Source organism: Pleurodeles waltl, chromosome 2_2, assembly GCF_031143425.1.
Source record: "Pleurodeles waltl isolate 20211129_DDA chromosome 2_2, aPleWal1.hap1.20221129, whole genome shotgun sequence".
In the NCBI taxonomy this organism is placed as follows: domain Eukaryota; kingdom Metazoa; phylum Chordata; class Amphibia; order Caudata; family Salamandridae; genus Pleurodeles; species Pleurodeles waltl.
The window spans coordinates 1,129,843,173-1,129,859,685 of NC_090439.1; the positions used below are offsets into that span (position 1 = coordinate 1,129,843,173).

The following is a 16,513-nucleotide window of genomic DNA, read 5'->3' on the forward strand; positions in this document are numbered from 1 at the left end:
TTCTTCCAGTCAGGAAAAAGCAGATCCATCGTTGTGCGTGTCCTTGGATTCCGACCATGTGTTGATGTTGGTTGAGGATAGGTTGAGAACCTTTGTGAAACTGCGGAGAGGTCCAGGAGGCCATTGTGGCTCCTATGTCCAGAGTCATGCGGATGCAATCTGTGGCAGCAATAATGGCAGTTTCAGTGCTTTTGTTGTGTCTGAAACCAGACTGAGTGGTTTTGAGGAGCTGGTGGTCATTGAGGTATTTGGTGAGGCGTCTGTTGATGATTTTCTATAAGACCTTGGTTGGGAATGGTAGCAGGGAGATCAGTCTGTCGCTGCAAGTCTTGATGTGTCCGCAGAGGGTTTCTTCAGCAGTGGGAGTACAGTGGGTTTCCAAGCATGTGGCTAAGTTCATGTAAGAGGTGAAGGCATTCAGCATTGCTCTGATGGGTTGCTGTCCTCTGGTGTAGGCTTGGTCGGGGCAGGTTTCCCATGGGCCCCTGAGTGGAAGGATGTCATGGTGGAGGAGTTTTCTTCTGGGGTGATGATGGTCCATGGGTTAGCATTTGTTATCTGGATAACATTGATAGGCATTTGTCAAGGCCGTAAATCCAGCTGCAGGTTGAAGTTTCTGTAAATAGCTTTGATTTTGTTGCTCAAAAATTGAGAGCGATTGTTGGAGAGGGGAGATTGAGGTAGAGGTAGCTGCAAGTGAGGTGAAATCCTTCAGGATGGCAAAGATGTATGTACATATATATATATATATATGTGTGTGTGTGTGTTTGTTTTGCTTCTGTTTGTGCTAGCATCAATGCGGTTTGCCAGAACGGTGCATTTGGTGGTCCAGATTATTTGGTGATAACGTATTAGGCCAGATTTGAATGTACTACTGCCTGTATTGTTCTCTCACCTTTTCCTTTTTTGCTCGTTGTTTGCAGTGGCATTTCATCAGTTCAAGTTCCTACATTAATCAACCGTCCTGGGGTCTCCATCTTGTTGTATTGCTGTGTTTGATGGGGGTCAGGAAGTTGGTGTAAAAGGCGATCTAATTGTTGAAATTCTTGACTGCTTTAGGGGGCTGTTGCTGTGTTTGAATCAGTGGGTGTTGAGAGCAGTGTTGCAGTCCTTGTGAGTAATGGTGTTCCTGTTTTGGCAGGCTAGTCTTGCGGCAGTGATGCACGTTAGTTCAGGACAGGGATGCTGAACTTGACAAGGTAATGTTCTGTCCAGCAGACTGATGTGGAGTTGTATGGGGTTGAAAAATTGTGGAATAGGGTCTATTAGGTCCTTTTACTCACTTGGTGATGCTCAGGTTTCCAAGGTCTTCAATGAGGTGCTTTTTAGTTGGAGTCAGCTTGTTCTTTCTGGAGAAAGTTCAGGTCACCAGGTAGGATGTAATTGCTAGCGTCAAGGGCAAGTGGTGCACCAAAGTCTGATGGTGTCTATGAAGTTGGTACATGGCCTTGGTAGTCTCTAGATGGGAGTGCCACATATCGTGAAGTTGGCTGTGACAGTGAGCATGACCAGCAGGTATTTCATGTTGGAGGGTGATGTGCATATGGAGGTGGTGAAGCTGATGATCTTGTGGATGATGATGATTCCCCCTTCAGGCTTGTAAAGTCTGTCTTATCTGGTGATCTTGTGGTGAAGTCAGGTGCTGTGGCTGGGTTCTGCTAGGTTTCCGTGAGGAAAAGTAGATCTGGTGCTTTGTTGTGCAGCAGGTCCCAGATCCAAGAGTGTTGTGTGGGTGGTTGTGGTTTCAGTGTGAGAGAGTGGGGTGTTGAATGCTGTTGGTGTGGGTGCAGTACATTTGTGGTATGAGCAAGTACACAGAAACGTGTAGGAAGCACACAAGAATTCTCCCTCTGTGTTGTGTGGTGTAGCGAGGCAGTAGTCTGGGGGAGTGGTGGCCAGGATTGAGGGTGCATTGGGGAGGGAGAGAAGACCAGGGATGCTGACAAAGGTCGCAGTCCTAGCGTGGAAGGGCTTGCCTTTGATGCAAATTCAATCTATTGAGGTTCTACAGGCATAGAACTTGCAATTGCATGGTCGGCATTCGAGATGGGGCCTCATTTGTGTCTTTAGTCTGTTTTTCACCTCAGAAGTTTTTCATAGATGCAAAAAATCCAAATGCACATTGCACCCAGACCCTTGTGTATTAAGACTTCTGGAAATTTAGACTACTCACACCCCTATTATGGGGACTGGTCTAAGGGCCACATGTACAAACACATTTTCCCATAGACACAGAATGGGTAAAACCCTTTGATACATCTGTCCCTCAATCTTTAACGGTTATACAGGGAGTGCAGAATTATTAGGCAAATTAGTATTTTGACCACATCATCCTCTTTATGCATGTTGTCTTACTCCAAGCTGTATAGGCTCGAAAGCCTACTACCAATTAAGCATATTAGGTGATGTGCATCTCTGTAATGAGAAGGGGTGTGGTCTAATGACATCAACACCCTATATCAGGTGTGCATAATTATTAGGCAACTTCCTTTCCTTTGGCAAAATGGGTCAAAAGAAGGACTTGACGGGCTCAGAAAAGTCAAAAATAGTGAGATATCTTGCAGAGGGATGCAGCACTCTTAAAATTGCAAAGCTTCTGAAGCGTGATCATCGAACAATCAAGCGTTTCATTCAAAATAGTCAACAGGGTCGCAAGAAGCGTGTGGAAAAACCAAGGCGCAAAAAATCTGCCCATGAACTGAGAAAAGTCAAGCGTGCAGCTGCCACGATGCCACTTGCCACCAGTTTGGCCATATTTCAGAGCTGCAACATCACTGGAGTGCCCAAAAGCACAAGGTGTGCAATACTCAGAGACATGGCCAAGGTAAGAAAGTCTGAAAGACGACCACCACTGAACAAGACACACAAGCTGAAACGTCAAGACTGGGCCAAGAAATATCTCAAGACTGATTTTTCTAAGGTTTAATGGACTGATGAAATGAGAGTGATGGGCCAGATAGATGGGCCCGTGGCTGGATTGGTAAAGGGCAGAGAGCTCCAGTCCGACTCAGACGCCAGCAAGGTGGAGGTGGAGTACTGGTTTGGGCTGGTATCATCAAAGATGAGCTTGTGGGGCCTTTTCGGGTTGAGGATGGAGTCAAGCTCAACTCCCAGTCCTACTGCCAGTTCCTGGAAGACACCTTCTTCAAGCAGTGGTACAGGAAGAAGTCTGCATCCCTCAAGAAAAACATGATTTTCATGCAGGACAATGCTCCATCACACGCGTCCAAGTACTCCACAGCGTGGCTGGCAAGAAAGGGTATAAAAGAAGGAAATCTAATGACATGGCCTCCTTGTTCACCTGATCTGAACCCCATTGAGAACCTGTGGTCCATCATCAAATGTGAGATTTACAAGGAGGGAAAACAGTACACCTCTCTGAACAGTGTCTGGGAGGCTGTGGTTGCTGCTGCACGCAATGTTGATGGTGAACAGATCAAAACACTGACAGAATCCATGGATGGCAGGCTTTTGAGTGTCCTTGCAAAGAAAGGTGGCTATATTGGTCACTGATTTGTTTTTGTTTTGTTTTTGAATGTCAGAAATGTATATTTGTGAATGTTGAGATGTTATATTGGTTTCACTGGTAATAATAAATAATTGAAATGGGTATATATTTGTTTTTTGTTAAGTTGCCTAATAATTATGCACAGTAATAGCCACCTGCACACACAGATATTCCCCTAACATAGCTAAAACTAAAAACAAACTAAAAACTACTTCCAAAAATATTCAGCTTTGATATTAATGAGTTTTTTGGGTTCATTGAGAACATGGTTGTTGTTCAATAATAAAATGAATCCTCAAAAATACAACTTGCCTAATAATTCTGCACTCCCTGTATGGTTCACAGATGTTGTTATTTTAAGCTGTAGTTAGTTCCAATGTCTAAACTCAAGTGGGAACTGGGAAACCGTTTTCTAGTTAGTGCCCCCAGCCAAATGGATCTCCCCCTCCCACCTTTGGAAAACTCCAATTGCAACCAGTCGTTTTTGAGTAACAGGTACATGAAAAGGACCCGGAGAAGTACGTCATTCATCATAACTGCATACTTCTTCATATGTCTTGCTTCAAAAAGCTCGAGACCAGTTATGACCTTAATTAGTCTCTCGAAACATGAAAACATGAACTGTCACTCCTTGACCCAATCCTCAGGGCACCATCGACTTAGACACAAAGAGTCTGACAGAAGCCATTGCCTGGTGGGTTTTTGAAAGCAAGAATCTTACTATTTGGCTGGTGGGAACCTCAGCCTCTGGAGCATCAGCTTGCTGAGGTGATTTGTGTTATAGCTGGAGACCGTTTAAACTGAGGGTCAAACTTTTCAACACGAGGTTTCTTGACTGTATGACATCTCTTTCACGCACCTGTTGAGGCTTTGTTGGGATGTTTTAGTGCATCCAGAGAATAACATTTGCCTCATGGTCAATGCAATAGAAAATCTAGTCCCTCCGGAGTAAACATGATAAATGTCCTGGTTTCTGATGTGCATCACATATGTACCCGCCGCTTTTACATCACTGTAAATAAAAGTGCTGGTTTCACCTTAAATTAAAGCACTACATGGACCCGGATTGGAGAGTTATTTAAAGGTGTACTATGTCTGGTTTTCAAGCGCCTACCTCTAGATTAGGTCTTGTCTGCTCTCCTTCACTAGTCTCTAGAGAGTCGAGTACCTATTGAGAGTAGCTGGAGTGTAGTGGCATTGTTAGCTTGAAATATGTGTGTACACAGGATATTGCTTCGTATTCTTTGATTTCCCCAGGACACAAAAAAAGGTCTGTCACCATATACATGTACTGGTAAAACCAGGCTGGGCTTCTTGCCGTAGACACGTCGGCATTTTAGCCTTACTAGCTGGCATGTGAAAATAAAGGGAGTCATTACCTACTGTTATCCCTAAGACGTAAAATCACATTCAAGTCTGAAAAACGTTTATTTGAGGAGCACACTTGTATTAGCTGACCCAGCTGACCCAAGGCATATTTCTATTTGATCCTTCTTTCACAGTTCAGGTCTACAGGTAGAGCATATGTGGGTGTTTCCAGCCAAAATACCCCTAAACTATCAGGGATCATTTTTTGTCAAAAGTAAAAATTATAACGAATTGGGGAACCAGGGCCCCGGCACGAAACGTGTCTCTCTGACCCCCACCCCATAGGTATTTCATCTCCACTAAGGCAAAAGAGTAGTGAACTCTCTTATATAGCTGCCAACCGGACTCTCACCCCCAGAACACCACTGTGAACTAATGCCACTAACACTAAATCATTGCCAAATTTCATTTGTAAATTATCCTTCATATATGCATGTGACTTCTTTGCAGTTATATCAATTTTTCTCGTATACAGTATGCCCTTCCACGCAATTGGGACATTTTGTTTTTATTATGGGGTGTCTCATAATGTAGATTGATAGAACAGTTGTAATTGGCACATAAGTGTTTTGAAATTTTATAGTTAATATTTTAAGCGTCAACTTCTGTTTTGCCAAAACTCCCTTGCAATCCCATTACATGCTTATTCCAGGAACGAATGTGAATTATACCTGATCTCTGATTGTGGTATACAATTCACTTTAATTGATACCCAATATCTTTCCTGCCTTTTTTTAAATTTTATTTATTTAATCTGAAGGTAAGTGTGAAGGTGTGCATGGTTTGTACACGGTGAGCATTCATTGTGATTTCTCCAGGTACTGAGACCGAATTAGTTTGGGAAACAACAATATATTGCTTTCCCAGATCTTCCTTCAGTAGATACAGACAGTTAATAATGCAAACAATACTTTTGACAAAAATGACCCCTGATAGTTCAGGGGTATTTTGGCTGGAAACATCCCCGATCTGCTCTACCTGTAGACCTGAACTTTTTTATTCAGTTTTTATTATAATTTTTTTATGAAATAACTGTGGATTTTTGACAGGTGTGTTATAGTGACCTGTCTTGCTTGAAGGAAAATTAAGGGACTTCCCAAAAGACTGTTTCTGTTTTGTGGGCTCTTGTTTGGGCGTTGGCAGACAGCTATGGGTGAAGTGTTAGACTTTGACTCCAATCAGGAGTTCTACAGATGGCTTCCTGACTTTTAGAATGACAATTCCACTCCTTCTCTTCAAGGAAAAACATTTTTTCTACCAAAATTGTTTCACATACTGATGACAATAATGCACTCTGTGGCGTAACATTCTCTCCATCTGAGGATGGTACCTTGCTTCAAAACTTTCTAATCACCTCTCTCTTCTCAGTTTATCCTCTTCCCTGCACTAATCCGAGCCCTGTCCTTGCACTTGCTTTGGCATCTGCTTTATTCCTCTAATGCCGTGCAGTTTTCAGTATTGGCAGCTCACTTCCAAATAACCAGAAAGTTGTGGTGCTTGAATATTTTGGAAAACACTTTACAATCCTGCCTTCAGTGTGTTTTTCTATTATTCCCCCGCCCCCCGGCTACTAAGGAGGCCACAGTGGGTTACTTGATGTTAGTAAATCATTACATGCTGCTGAAAAGTCCAGATTAACATCCAGAGAAACTGTCAGAATTCTTGTCTAAGGTTGAACCAAGACTCCACACCCCTAGTTTAATCTTACATCTCAAAAGAACATGCGCTCAAAAAGATTCCCCTTAACCTGTGATATACTTTTGTCATATGCGATCTCTTCACAGAGATGGGCCAACCAGGATGGTCAGCGGCATTCAGGAGGTAATCAATTTGTATGCTACATAGTCTGGCACTGACACACACAAACTCTTACATACTCATAACATCCAGCCGTGTGCCCCCAGGGATTTCTTAACTACTCAACATGGAGAGGGACTCAACAGACAGTGTGGATGAGTTTGTACGAATGGGAGGTTTCAGGGTGGGTTTGGAGTGACTTAAGATTTTATTGTATAAAAATGATTAATCCTTCATGATCTTTTTTTGTGTAGGTAATTGTGGTAATGATGTATTTTACATTGAACATTTGGAAAATGTGATAAAAGTAATAAGGAATTAAATACTCATATTAATATTTTTACGTCTAACCTACCAGACAGCTCCTCTGGAGCATAGCCTCTTTACCATCTTGATAATTGGTAGGGTTCTATCCTTCCACTGCTCGCTTTTACATACCTTATTAGAGGCGAGCGCAAAGTCACTTTCATTGGTTCGTGGGCTTGCCTTTTAAAATCTGCTTGTTTTCATTTGTGAAAGGCATGCATACGTCATGCCTTTTCCAGTGTTTAGCCCTCCTCAAGAGCAACGGTAAACTACTGGAAACATACAAGGCTCCATGTTTTCTGTATGGTTTCTGGACTACTTTTTCTCTTTATTTCACAGCGCGATTGCGCTGTGTTTACACTGTGCGATCGTGCTAGATTTTTTTTCAGTTTGGAGTTTACAGTGCTAATAGCTCTAACTTGGCGTAATGCAAGACCTGTTGCGTTGCAAATGCTTGTTTTTTCTTTGTGCTTAAGCATGTCATATGACTGCATGTGTTTTCCAGCTCTGTTCTTTGTGTGCTTCTCCTGCTGCGCCTAATATCCACCCTCATACTCCATACTCTGTCTTGATTTCTTGCTTATCTGTTTCTCCCACAGCTAATGTGTTACTTTCCTCAGGTGCTGCTTTTACCCTCCTCCTCTGCCCCCCTCCCCCGTTGCTTGCCTCACCCAAACCTTTGTTGAACTCCTCTGTCTTTTTTCTTTCTTTTTATATTTTCTTGTTTTCATTTTTTTTTCACATTTACCGATCCGTCTAATTTGGTGTTTGAAAAAAAAAAGAAGAAAACACCTCTCATATGTTATCACACATTTTTATTTGCACACCTACAAATTGACATTACCACTCCGTCATCATGCATTTTGTCTATTTGCTTTTTTCCCCTTTTGCCATGCTGCACGGCAAATTGAGTGGGTGCCAAAGGCATGACCTGTCGGTTTTGACAATGCTTATTGATTTTGTTGTTTTAGTTTGTATGCCATTATTGTGAAGACTCATGCAAATTTGAATGGTAAGAAAAGTGTCACTGAATCTGCAAACATGTTAACCTATGGAGTGTTGTTTCTGCCTTAAATATAGTGAAGTGAATGTTCTCTCAGTACTATCTACTTATTTATGTATACATATAGGGAATGTATGAAACGTATGCATGCTCCAATTCTAAATATTTTAATATGTATATGTGCACATATTGATACATGCATTGGAAGTCCAGGAATATTTTTCAGCAAAGCCGCATTCAAAAGACCTAAAGTTGTCCAAACACTTGGCAAAATATCACAATTTTTCTTCTTCAATCATCATTGCCCTTTGCTTTTCATGGTAATGTTAGAAACACTAATTGCTGTATTTTCCATATCCTGTCTTGTGTTTTCTCGTTTACTGGCATTTTTTCTTAAGGTTCAAAGATGTATCATAATATGAACTGGGAAAAGCCGTAAAATTAACGATGTTTTTATAACTGAATATATTTTGAAATCTGAAGAAATATTAATTACAATTTGGGAATATCCTTTTGAGGTGTTCCAGTAGGTCCAAATCCTAGCAAAGTGGTAACGATAAAGAAACCAGGTAATCACTGTTATCACTTTCAATACATCCTTAAGTGTGTAACTTTAGAATGTTCCACTGAATCATATGGGGTGCCCTGTTCGACAGCTTCACCGCTGGGACTGCGCATGTATATACTTTACTGTTTGTAAAACGTAGTATTTGCTAGTCATTAGTCGTTGCTAATGCTGTTTGACATCTCCCCCTAGAGACTTCTCATTGACTTGTGCCCAGTGATAAAGCCATGGGGCTGCTGTCAGATCCGAACCGCAGACGAGCTCTGTCGCGACTCATCACCAGGCTTAACACTCCTCTCTGGTACGTGACTGGGTAGGACAGTACCCCGTTTTACAGCCAGTGTCACTCCACAGAAACTCTTTTGTTTACAAACATAGCTTCTGCTTTATGGCCTACATGTGGCCGTATTTGTGTTAACATGTCCAACCGTATTTATTCTTATTCATTTTTTGCTTAACGTATCCACATCTAATGTGTTCTGCGAAAAACTATGTTGCAACTATTGTATTGACAAATGCCCACTCACATGATTACACCAATTGAGTTTCAGTTCTTCAAGCAGTTACTTATATTAGAATAAAACCATCTGAAAACAGCACTGCAGTATAAATTGTGGAAATTCCACTGCTTTACTGATCTCCCCTTGCTGTCAGTCTGCATTGATGTTGATAGAGTAGTTGTGAGCAACTGATTGGAAATTCACTGAAAAAGAAGACCTCTGTATTTTTTCTCTTCATAAATAATAAATATGGCTAGGTAAAACATTGTTTTCTATCCGTAGGAAGGTGTAAAAATCAGAAAAAGCATAACCGGCAGTCTATGATATATAGATGTATTGCCCATAACAGCAATATAAGGCACACCACGCACAGCCCTCAAGCTTCTCTCGCATGGAGTAATGGTGCAGGCATCCCTTAGACATTACATCAGTGAAAGCTTCCCTCACAGAGTGCTGGTGTGGCACAGGTTTCACACTACATTCCCCTCTTGCACCATTCGTACTACAGCACATGAAGCTGAGGCTGAATATCACATCACCTGTGTCACATGGGTATTTGTAGTGCACTTAACTCTTTTTTCTTTTTAATTTATTTTTTAAAGATCTTTTGATTGGATTTTTATTATTACAAAACAGGCAAATATCAAATAACCTGTGACGGGTGAGGTCCATCTTACAATACATCAGAACAGGGAAATGTCGCAGCGTTGCAATAACAAGGTCACTTCGACTATACAGGAATCGAGTTCCAACCGTCACAGATGTGAACCATGAACCCCAAATCTTGGCATATTTTTTGCTTACTCTCGTTTTTATACACCAGTTCCTCCATTGTGGCGCAGCTGTCCATACCTCTCATCCACTCGGTGACAGTGGGGGAGGGCCCCTAGCCCATGTAGGACTATGTCGCGTTTGGCTACTATGTATCCCAGTGCTACCAGGGAGCTTGCACTGCGCGTGCCCCTAAACTCACCCATGAGGCCCAGCAGGATGACCTTCAGGTCTAAGTCTAAGGGCCTGACCATCACCCCCAGGCACCTTGTTATCGGACCGTTGGTGTCTTTGTATCACTTGGCATTCCCAGATCACGTCATAAAATGAGCCAGGTGACTCCGCACTCTTCAGGCAGGCCGGACTGGCCAGTCTGCCAGTGCGCCACAACCTATCTGGGTCATAGTATGATCTATAAAAATGTTTACATTGATTGAGTCTGAGGCGCAGGTAGATTGCCAGTGCTCTGGGCGCCTTCATGGCCTCCATCCAATCAGCATCCTCCAGTGCCCCTAGGTCCCGCTCCAACAGCACTTGAAGCCAATGGAGGGAGTTTGGCAAGTTGTTTACAATGGTCTTATAGAGTCGCAAGATACCCTCTCTTCCCAGCCTGTCTAGGTTCACATAGGATTCCAGTGGGCTCCCATTGGGAAAACCCCACAAGTCTGGCAGTGTGCCCCAGCCAGCTACCCCACCACAGAGGGGCCGCAGCCATCAGGACACAATACCATTTGATATGCCTGAGGGCCGCGTACCAACAAAGGACTGGGAGTCTAGTGATGGGGGGTAGAAAATTATGCAGAGCGCCAGAGTAAAGCAAATTAAGAAGCCTTTGTGCCTCAACAGACTGAACATAAGCAGGGTCGTGTCTGTCGCCATGCAGCCAGCCATTAATCGGAACCAAGTGGGAGACCAAGTAGTATAACTGTGCATCGGCCCATCCCAGCCCCGACTCATACATCAACCAACGGCACTTCCTGTAGGACACCTGGGGTGTCTTACCCACCCAAAGGAAGTTGCTGATGAAGGACTGAAGAAGAAGAGGGGAGCGCGTAAGTCTAGTGTTGCAGAACATACAGAAAGCAAGGGAGCAAATCATCTTTAAGAGGGCGCCCAAGCCCGCCAAGGAGAGAGGCAAGGTAGCCCACTCGCGAAACTCCATCAGGAGCTGTGCAATGTTGAGGTTCCAACTGCACTGAGGGGTATGGGCGATCATCATGCTTGAGTATGAGAAGTAGTCTCCAGCAACACACAGACCCGTGCCTTCCACCAACCCAGTGTTGTCGCTCCTAATTGGTACCAGCACTAACTTGCCCCCGTTCACCCGCAAGGCCAACATATCCCCGTAGATCCTGAGGAGTTCCATAACACAGGGAAGCGTAGCTTCTGGGTGCTGGACATGCAACATCATGTTGTTTGCATAGAGGGAGACCCTGTCCTCATGTCCTCTTTTCCAGCAGAACCCCGGTGCTCTGGCTTCCACATGGGTAAACTCTGCAAGGGGCTACATCACTACAGCGAACATAAGGGGATTTAAGGGCAGGCAGCCCTGTTGCATCCCACAGGATTGCATTCACTCTGATCTGAGCCCACAAGTCTGTAAATAGGATAGCAAGGTGGCGGGGCTCAAAGCCCATTCTACGTAAAACTTCCATCATAAATGTCCTTTGCACTGTATCAGTAGCTCACTCTATGCCAACCAGGAGCAGGGCACTGTCCTCATTTAGCTCGGCCAGCTATGCCAGCGATACAGACAGTCATCGCACTCAATGCCTGGTGCCCTTCTCTGGCATGAATCTGTTTCGATCCCTGTGGACCAGAGAACATATAACCTGGTCCAAGCATGTAGCAAGAACTTTCATGAGGATTTTGACTTGATGAGTGAAATGGGACAGCAGGAAGCACAGGAGTCTGGGGGTTTTCCCGATGTATCTATAACCGTGATCGTCGCCCCTCTAAGATCGTAGGGCAGAACTTGCTGTACAAGAGTATCATCATACAGGGCCATGCGGTGGGGGGCCAGTAGGGAGGAGAACTTTTTAAAGAACTCTTCTGGAAAGCCATTTTGGGACCCAGCGTTCTAACTGAGGGCATGGTGGCAAGGGACGCCTAGATTCTGTTCCTGCGATAGGGAGGTGGAGGTCCTCTCATTTGCTCATGGACACCCCGTGCACAGTTATGTCTTGAACCAGGGGATGTTCACGCTCAGCCTCTACCGTAGGCTGATGGGCATACAGCGTCATATAGTGAGAGGTGAACTCCATTGCAATGTCCCATGTCAGCGTGGTGGTGCACCCTTCAGGCGTGCGTATCTCAGGGACCAGCCGTGGAACCCGACCTCTTTTTGCTAGCCAGTGCATCAGTGTCCCTGCCTGATCACTCAGTTCATAGATTCTGCCCTGGGAGTGGAGTCAACCCATGCTAGCGGTGTCATGAAGCTTTTGCCTGGGGTGGTCCTGACCAGTTCCAGTTGCCACAGCACCCCGTGTCCATGGGGCTGTCAGCATAGGCGGCCTTCAAATCGGTCACCAATACCTCAAGTCACCTTATTTTGGCATCCCTGTCTTGAGAGCTCTCTTTAATGAGGGACAGCACAGTGCCCCTCGCAACAGCATTGAAGGGTTGCCATCGGGGGACAGGGACAAAGTGGTATCTTTGTTAAGCTCGAAATAGTCAGAGATGCTGGTCCAAATCTGGTCCTCAAAGGAGCCATCCAGTAGCCACCAAGGGTTTAGGTGGCCGAATCCCCACTCCACTCCCCAAGGTTGGCTGCTAGTGATACCTACTGGGGAGTGATCAGAGAGCGTCTGATGAAGTATCCAGGAGTCAGGGATCAATGCGGCCTCTGTTGTAGAGACAAATAAATAGTTCAGCCTGGACAGGGTACCACATGGGGCAGAAAAGTAGGTTAAGTGCCGCTGGTCTTGGTGGCACCTACTCCACACAGCCACCAATCCCACTGCATCTATCCAGCAGCCCAGCCAAGCAGCATGGACTCCTCCAATGGGGAGTTAGAGTGGGGACTGTAAAACTGCATTGAAATCACCCCCCGCCAGGTCAGGCCGGGTGATCAGATGCCACGGAGGGTAGGGTCTAGTAAGGATGGTGAGGCATGGACCTTCATCAAGAGCCCATGACCAAGGCATAGTGGCCAAGGAATCAGTCGCCACTTTCTGCACACCCAGTGGTAATGAGCATTTGAGGAGTATAGCCACTCTGCGGGATCCTTGTGTGTAGCTTGAGTGGTAGACCCTATTGTACCTATCCCTGCCCAGAAAAGAGCATTTGGTTCCCCGCAAATGAGTCTCGTGCAACATCACAACCATTGTCTGTAGCCTCTTGATATACAGCATCGCAGCCCCCACTTATCCTGTCATTAACGTTACTGACATTATATGACATCACTTTGTCGCCTCGCAGGGAGTCGTGGGCTCACAGCCAGAGCCATGTCATTTATGTCCCCCCGGGTACGCACTGGAAAATGAACTCTCCAACATATAGAACAGCGCAAGTACCAGCAGTGCACTTCTAACACCAAGAGTTCAACGGGGTGTAAGTGTAGGCAACTCGCATGCCACAAATGCAGCACGTGTATCAGCTGCATACGTGTAGCACTCATGTGCCAGATACAGCACGGGTATCAGCAGCATAGGTGCAGCACTCATGCGCCAGATAAAGCACGGGTATCAGCAGCATAGGTGCAGCGCTCATGCGCCAGATACAGCACGGGTATCAGCAACGTACGTGTAGCACTCATGTGCCAGATACAGCACGGGTATCAGCAGCATAGTTGCAGCACTCATGCGCCAGATACAGCACGGGTATCAGCAGCGTACGTGTAGCACTTATGCGCCAGATACAGCACGGGTATCAGCAGTATAGGTGCAGCACTCATGCGCCAGATACAGCACGGGTATCAGCAGCGTACGTGTAGCACTCATGCGCCAGATACAGCACGGGTATCAGCAGTATAGGTGCAGCACTCATGCGCCAGATACAGCACGGGTATCAGCAGCATAGTTGCAGCACTCATGCGCCAGATACAGCACGGGTATCAGCAGCGTACGTGTAGCACTCATGTGCCAGATACAGCACGGGTATCAGCAGCATAGGTGCAGCACTCATGCGCCAGATACAGCATGGGTATCAGTAGCATAGGTGCAGCACTCATGCGCCAGATACAGCACGGGTATCAGCAGCATAGGTGCAGCACTCATGCGCCAGCACGGGTATCAGCAGCATAGGTGCAGCACTCATGCGCCAGCACGGGTATCATCAGCATAGGTGCAGCACTCATGCGCCAGATACAGCACGGGTATCAGCAGCATAGGTGCAGCACTCATGCGCCAGATACATCACGGGTATCAGCAACATAGGTGCAGCACTCATGCGCCAGATACAGCACGGGTATCAGCAGCATAGGTGCAGCGCTCATGCGCCAGATACAGCACGGGTATCAGCAACGTACGTGTAGCACTCATGCGCCAGATACAGCACGGGTATCAGCAGCATAGTTGCAGCACTCATGCGCCAGATACAGCACGGGTATCAGCAGCGTACGTGTAGCACTCATGCGCCAGATACAGCACGGGTATCAGCAGTATAGGTGCAGCACTCATGCGCCAGATACAGCACGGGTATCAGCAGCGTACGTGTAGCACTCATGCGCCAGATACAGCACGGGTATCAGCAGTATAGGTGCAGCACTCATGCGCCAGATACAGCACGGGTATCAGCAGCATAGTTGCAGCACTCATGCGCCAGATACAGCACGGGTATCAGCAGCGTACGTGTAGCACTCATGTGCCAGATACAGCACGGGTATCAGCAGCATAGATGCAGCACTCATGCACCAGATACAGCACGGGTATCAGCAGCATAGGTGCAGCACTCATGCGCCAGATACAGCACGGGTATCAGCAGCATAGGTGCAGCACTCATGCGCCAGCACGGGTATCAGCAGCATAGGTGTAGCACTCATGTGCCAGATACAGCACGGGTATCAGCAGCACACGTGTAGCACTCATGCTCCAGATACAGCACGGGTATCAGCAGTATAGGTGCAGCACTCATGCGCCAGATACAGCACGGGTAGCAGCGTACGTGTAGCACTCATGCGCCAGATACAGCACGGGTATCAGCAGTATAGGTGCAGCACTCATGCTCCAGATACAGCACGGGTTTCAGCAGCATAGGTGCAGCACTCGTGCGCCAGATACAGCACGGGTATCAGCAGGATAGGTGCAGCACTCATGCGCCAGATACAGCACGGGTATCAGCAGGATAGGTGCAGCACTCATGCGCCACATACAGCACGGGTATCAGCAGCATAGGTGTAGCACTCATGCGCCAGATACAGCACGGGTATCAGCAGCATAGGTGCAGCACTCATGCGCCAGATACAGCACGGGTATCAGCAGCATAGGTGCAGCACTCATGCGCCAGATACAGCACGGGTATCAGCAGCACTCATGCGCCAGATACAGCACGGGTATCAGCAACGTATGTGTAGCACTCATGCACCAGATACAGCACGGGTATCAGCAGTATAGGTGCAGCACTCATGCTCCAGATACAGCACGGGTTTCAGAAATAAACACTTGACTCCCTTCATTGTGTGTCAGCAGTGCAAGCTGTACAGTGACTTGAAATGTGTAGAGCAGAACTGAGCAGTGAAAACCTAACCCTTACACCACACGTACAGCGCAGCTCTTGGCGGGGAAGGTTTACCTCTTGCTCTACAAGGGCAGCACAAGTGTCCGCAGTGCAAGCTGTCCTTTGACACCACTCATTCATTTGTTGTGTTTGTTCTCCTTCAATACTAATGATGGATCGTGAGGTCTAGTTCAGTCAGGCCAAAAGTAGCGCACATTTCTCAGACAAGCAGCACAATCCATGAATCCTCATAGATTCAAAGGTTCATTTATAAACCATAAATACGTGAAATCTGGTCAGAAATGGCCTGGCTATCAGAGCCCACCAGCATTCACCAGTGGAGAAGGGGGGCTTGTAGACCTATGCGAAAATCCAATATCAGTTTTGTTAATTGTCAAAGTCATAGAAAATCTAAAATACTATAAAAACAAACCAGCACTATCAGGCATAGTATGGAATGAGCTAAGATTTAAACTATCCATTCTGGCAAGTGTGTGCCTGGAAATAGTACAGCAACGTGAACAGTAAGGGAACTTGTGATTGGGCCTATCTTTGTCCGAGGATGATGTGTACATGTGTTCTTCAGAGGACCTCCGTAGAGATGCATTTCCTGCTCCTCCCACTGTGAGTAAGTGTCGTAAGCTTGTGAATATGTGGCCCTTTCTCCCATTTTCCTAATGCTGACAGTCTTGCACATAATAGTTAAAACACATTGATAAAACCGAGGCTAGAAACATTGTGAAAACATTGTTCGCTTATGGGTGGGAAGGTCCCATCAGAAGCAGAGGAGTGACTTAAAAGGTAGATGGGGCAAAGGGCAGGTCGCAGCGAGGTTCATATTGCATGACTGCTAAGTAGGGAAGTACATATTTTTCTTTCCCATTGAGCCTAACACTTGTATGCGGTATTGCCACATTAGTAAATACAATTGCTATATTACCATAAGCCTTTGTTCTGACCTGTCAGATGCTACTATTCTTCTTTTTTTTTTTTTTTTTTTAAGTGTACATAAGTAATGTTTGCAGTGTTAAGGGTAGTTT

The 16,513-nt window shown here is 45.6% G+C and overlaps 1 protein-coding gene across 1 annotated transcript in view; it reads left to right on the forward strand.

The window, feature by feature from the left end:
- GPAA1 (glycosylphosphatidylinositol anchor attachment 1) overlaps positions 1 to 16,513 on the forward strand; it is a 70,846-nt gene that overhangs the window by 2,923 nt on the left and 51,410 nt on the right. Inside the window, exon 2 of the mRNA XM_069221007.1 lies at positions 8,740 to 8,848. Within this exon, the coding sequence (XP_069077108.1) occupies positions 8,775 to 8,848 (74 nt within the window). The 5' untranslated portion in view covers positions 8,740 to 8,774. The remainder of the gene's footprint in view (positions 1 to 8,739; positions 8,849 to 16,513) is intronic.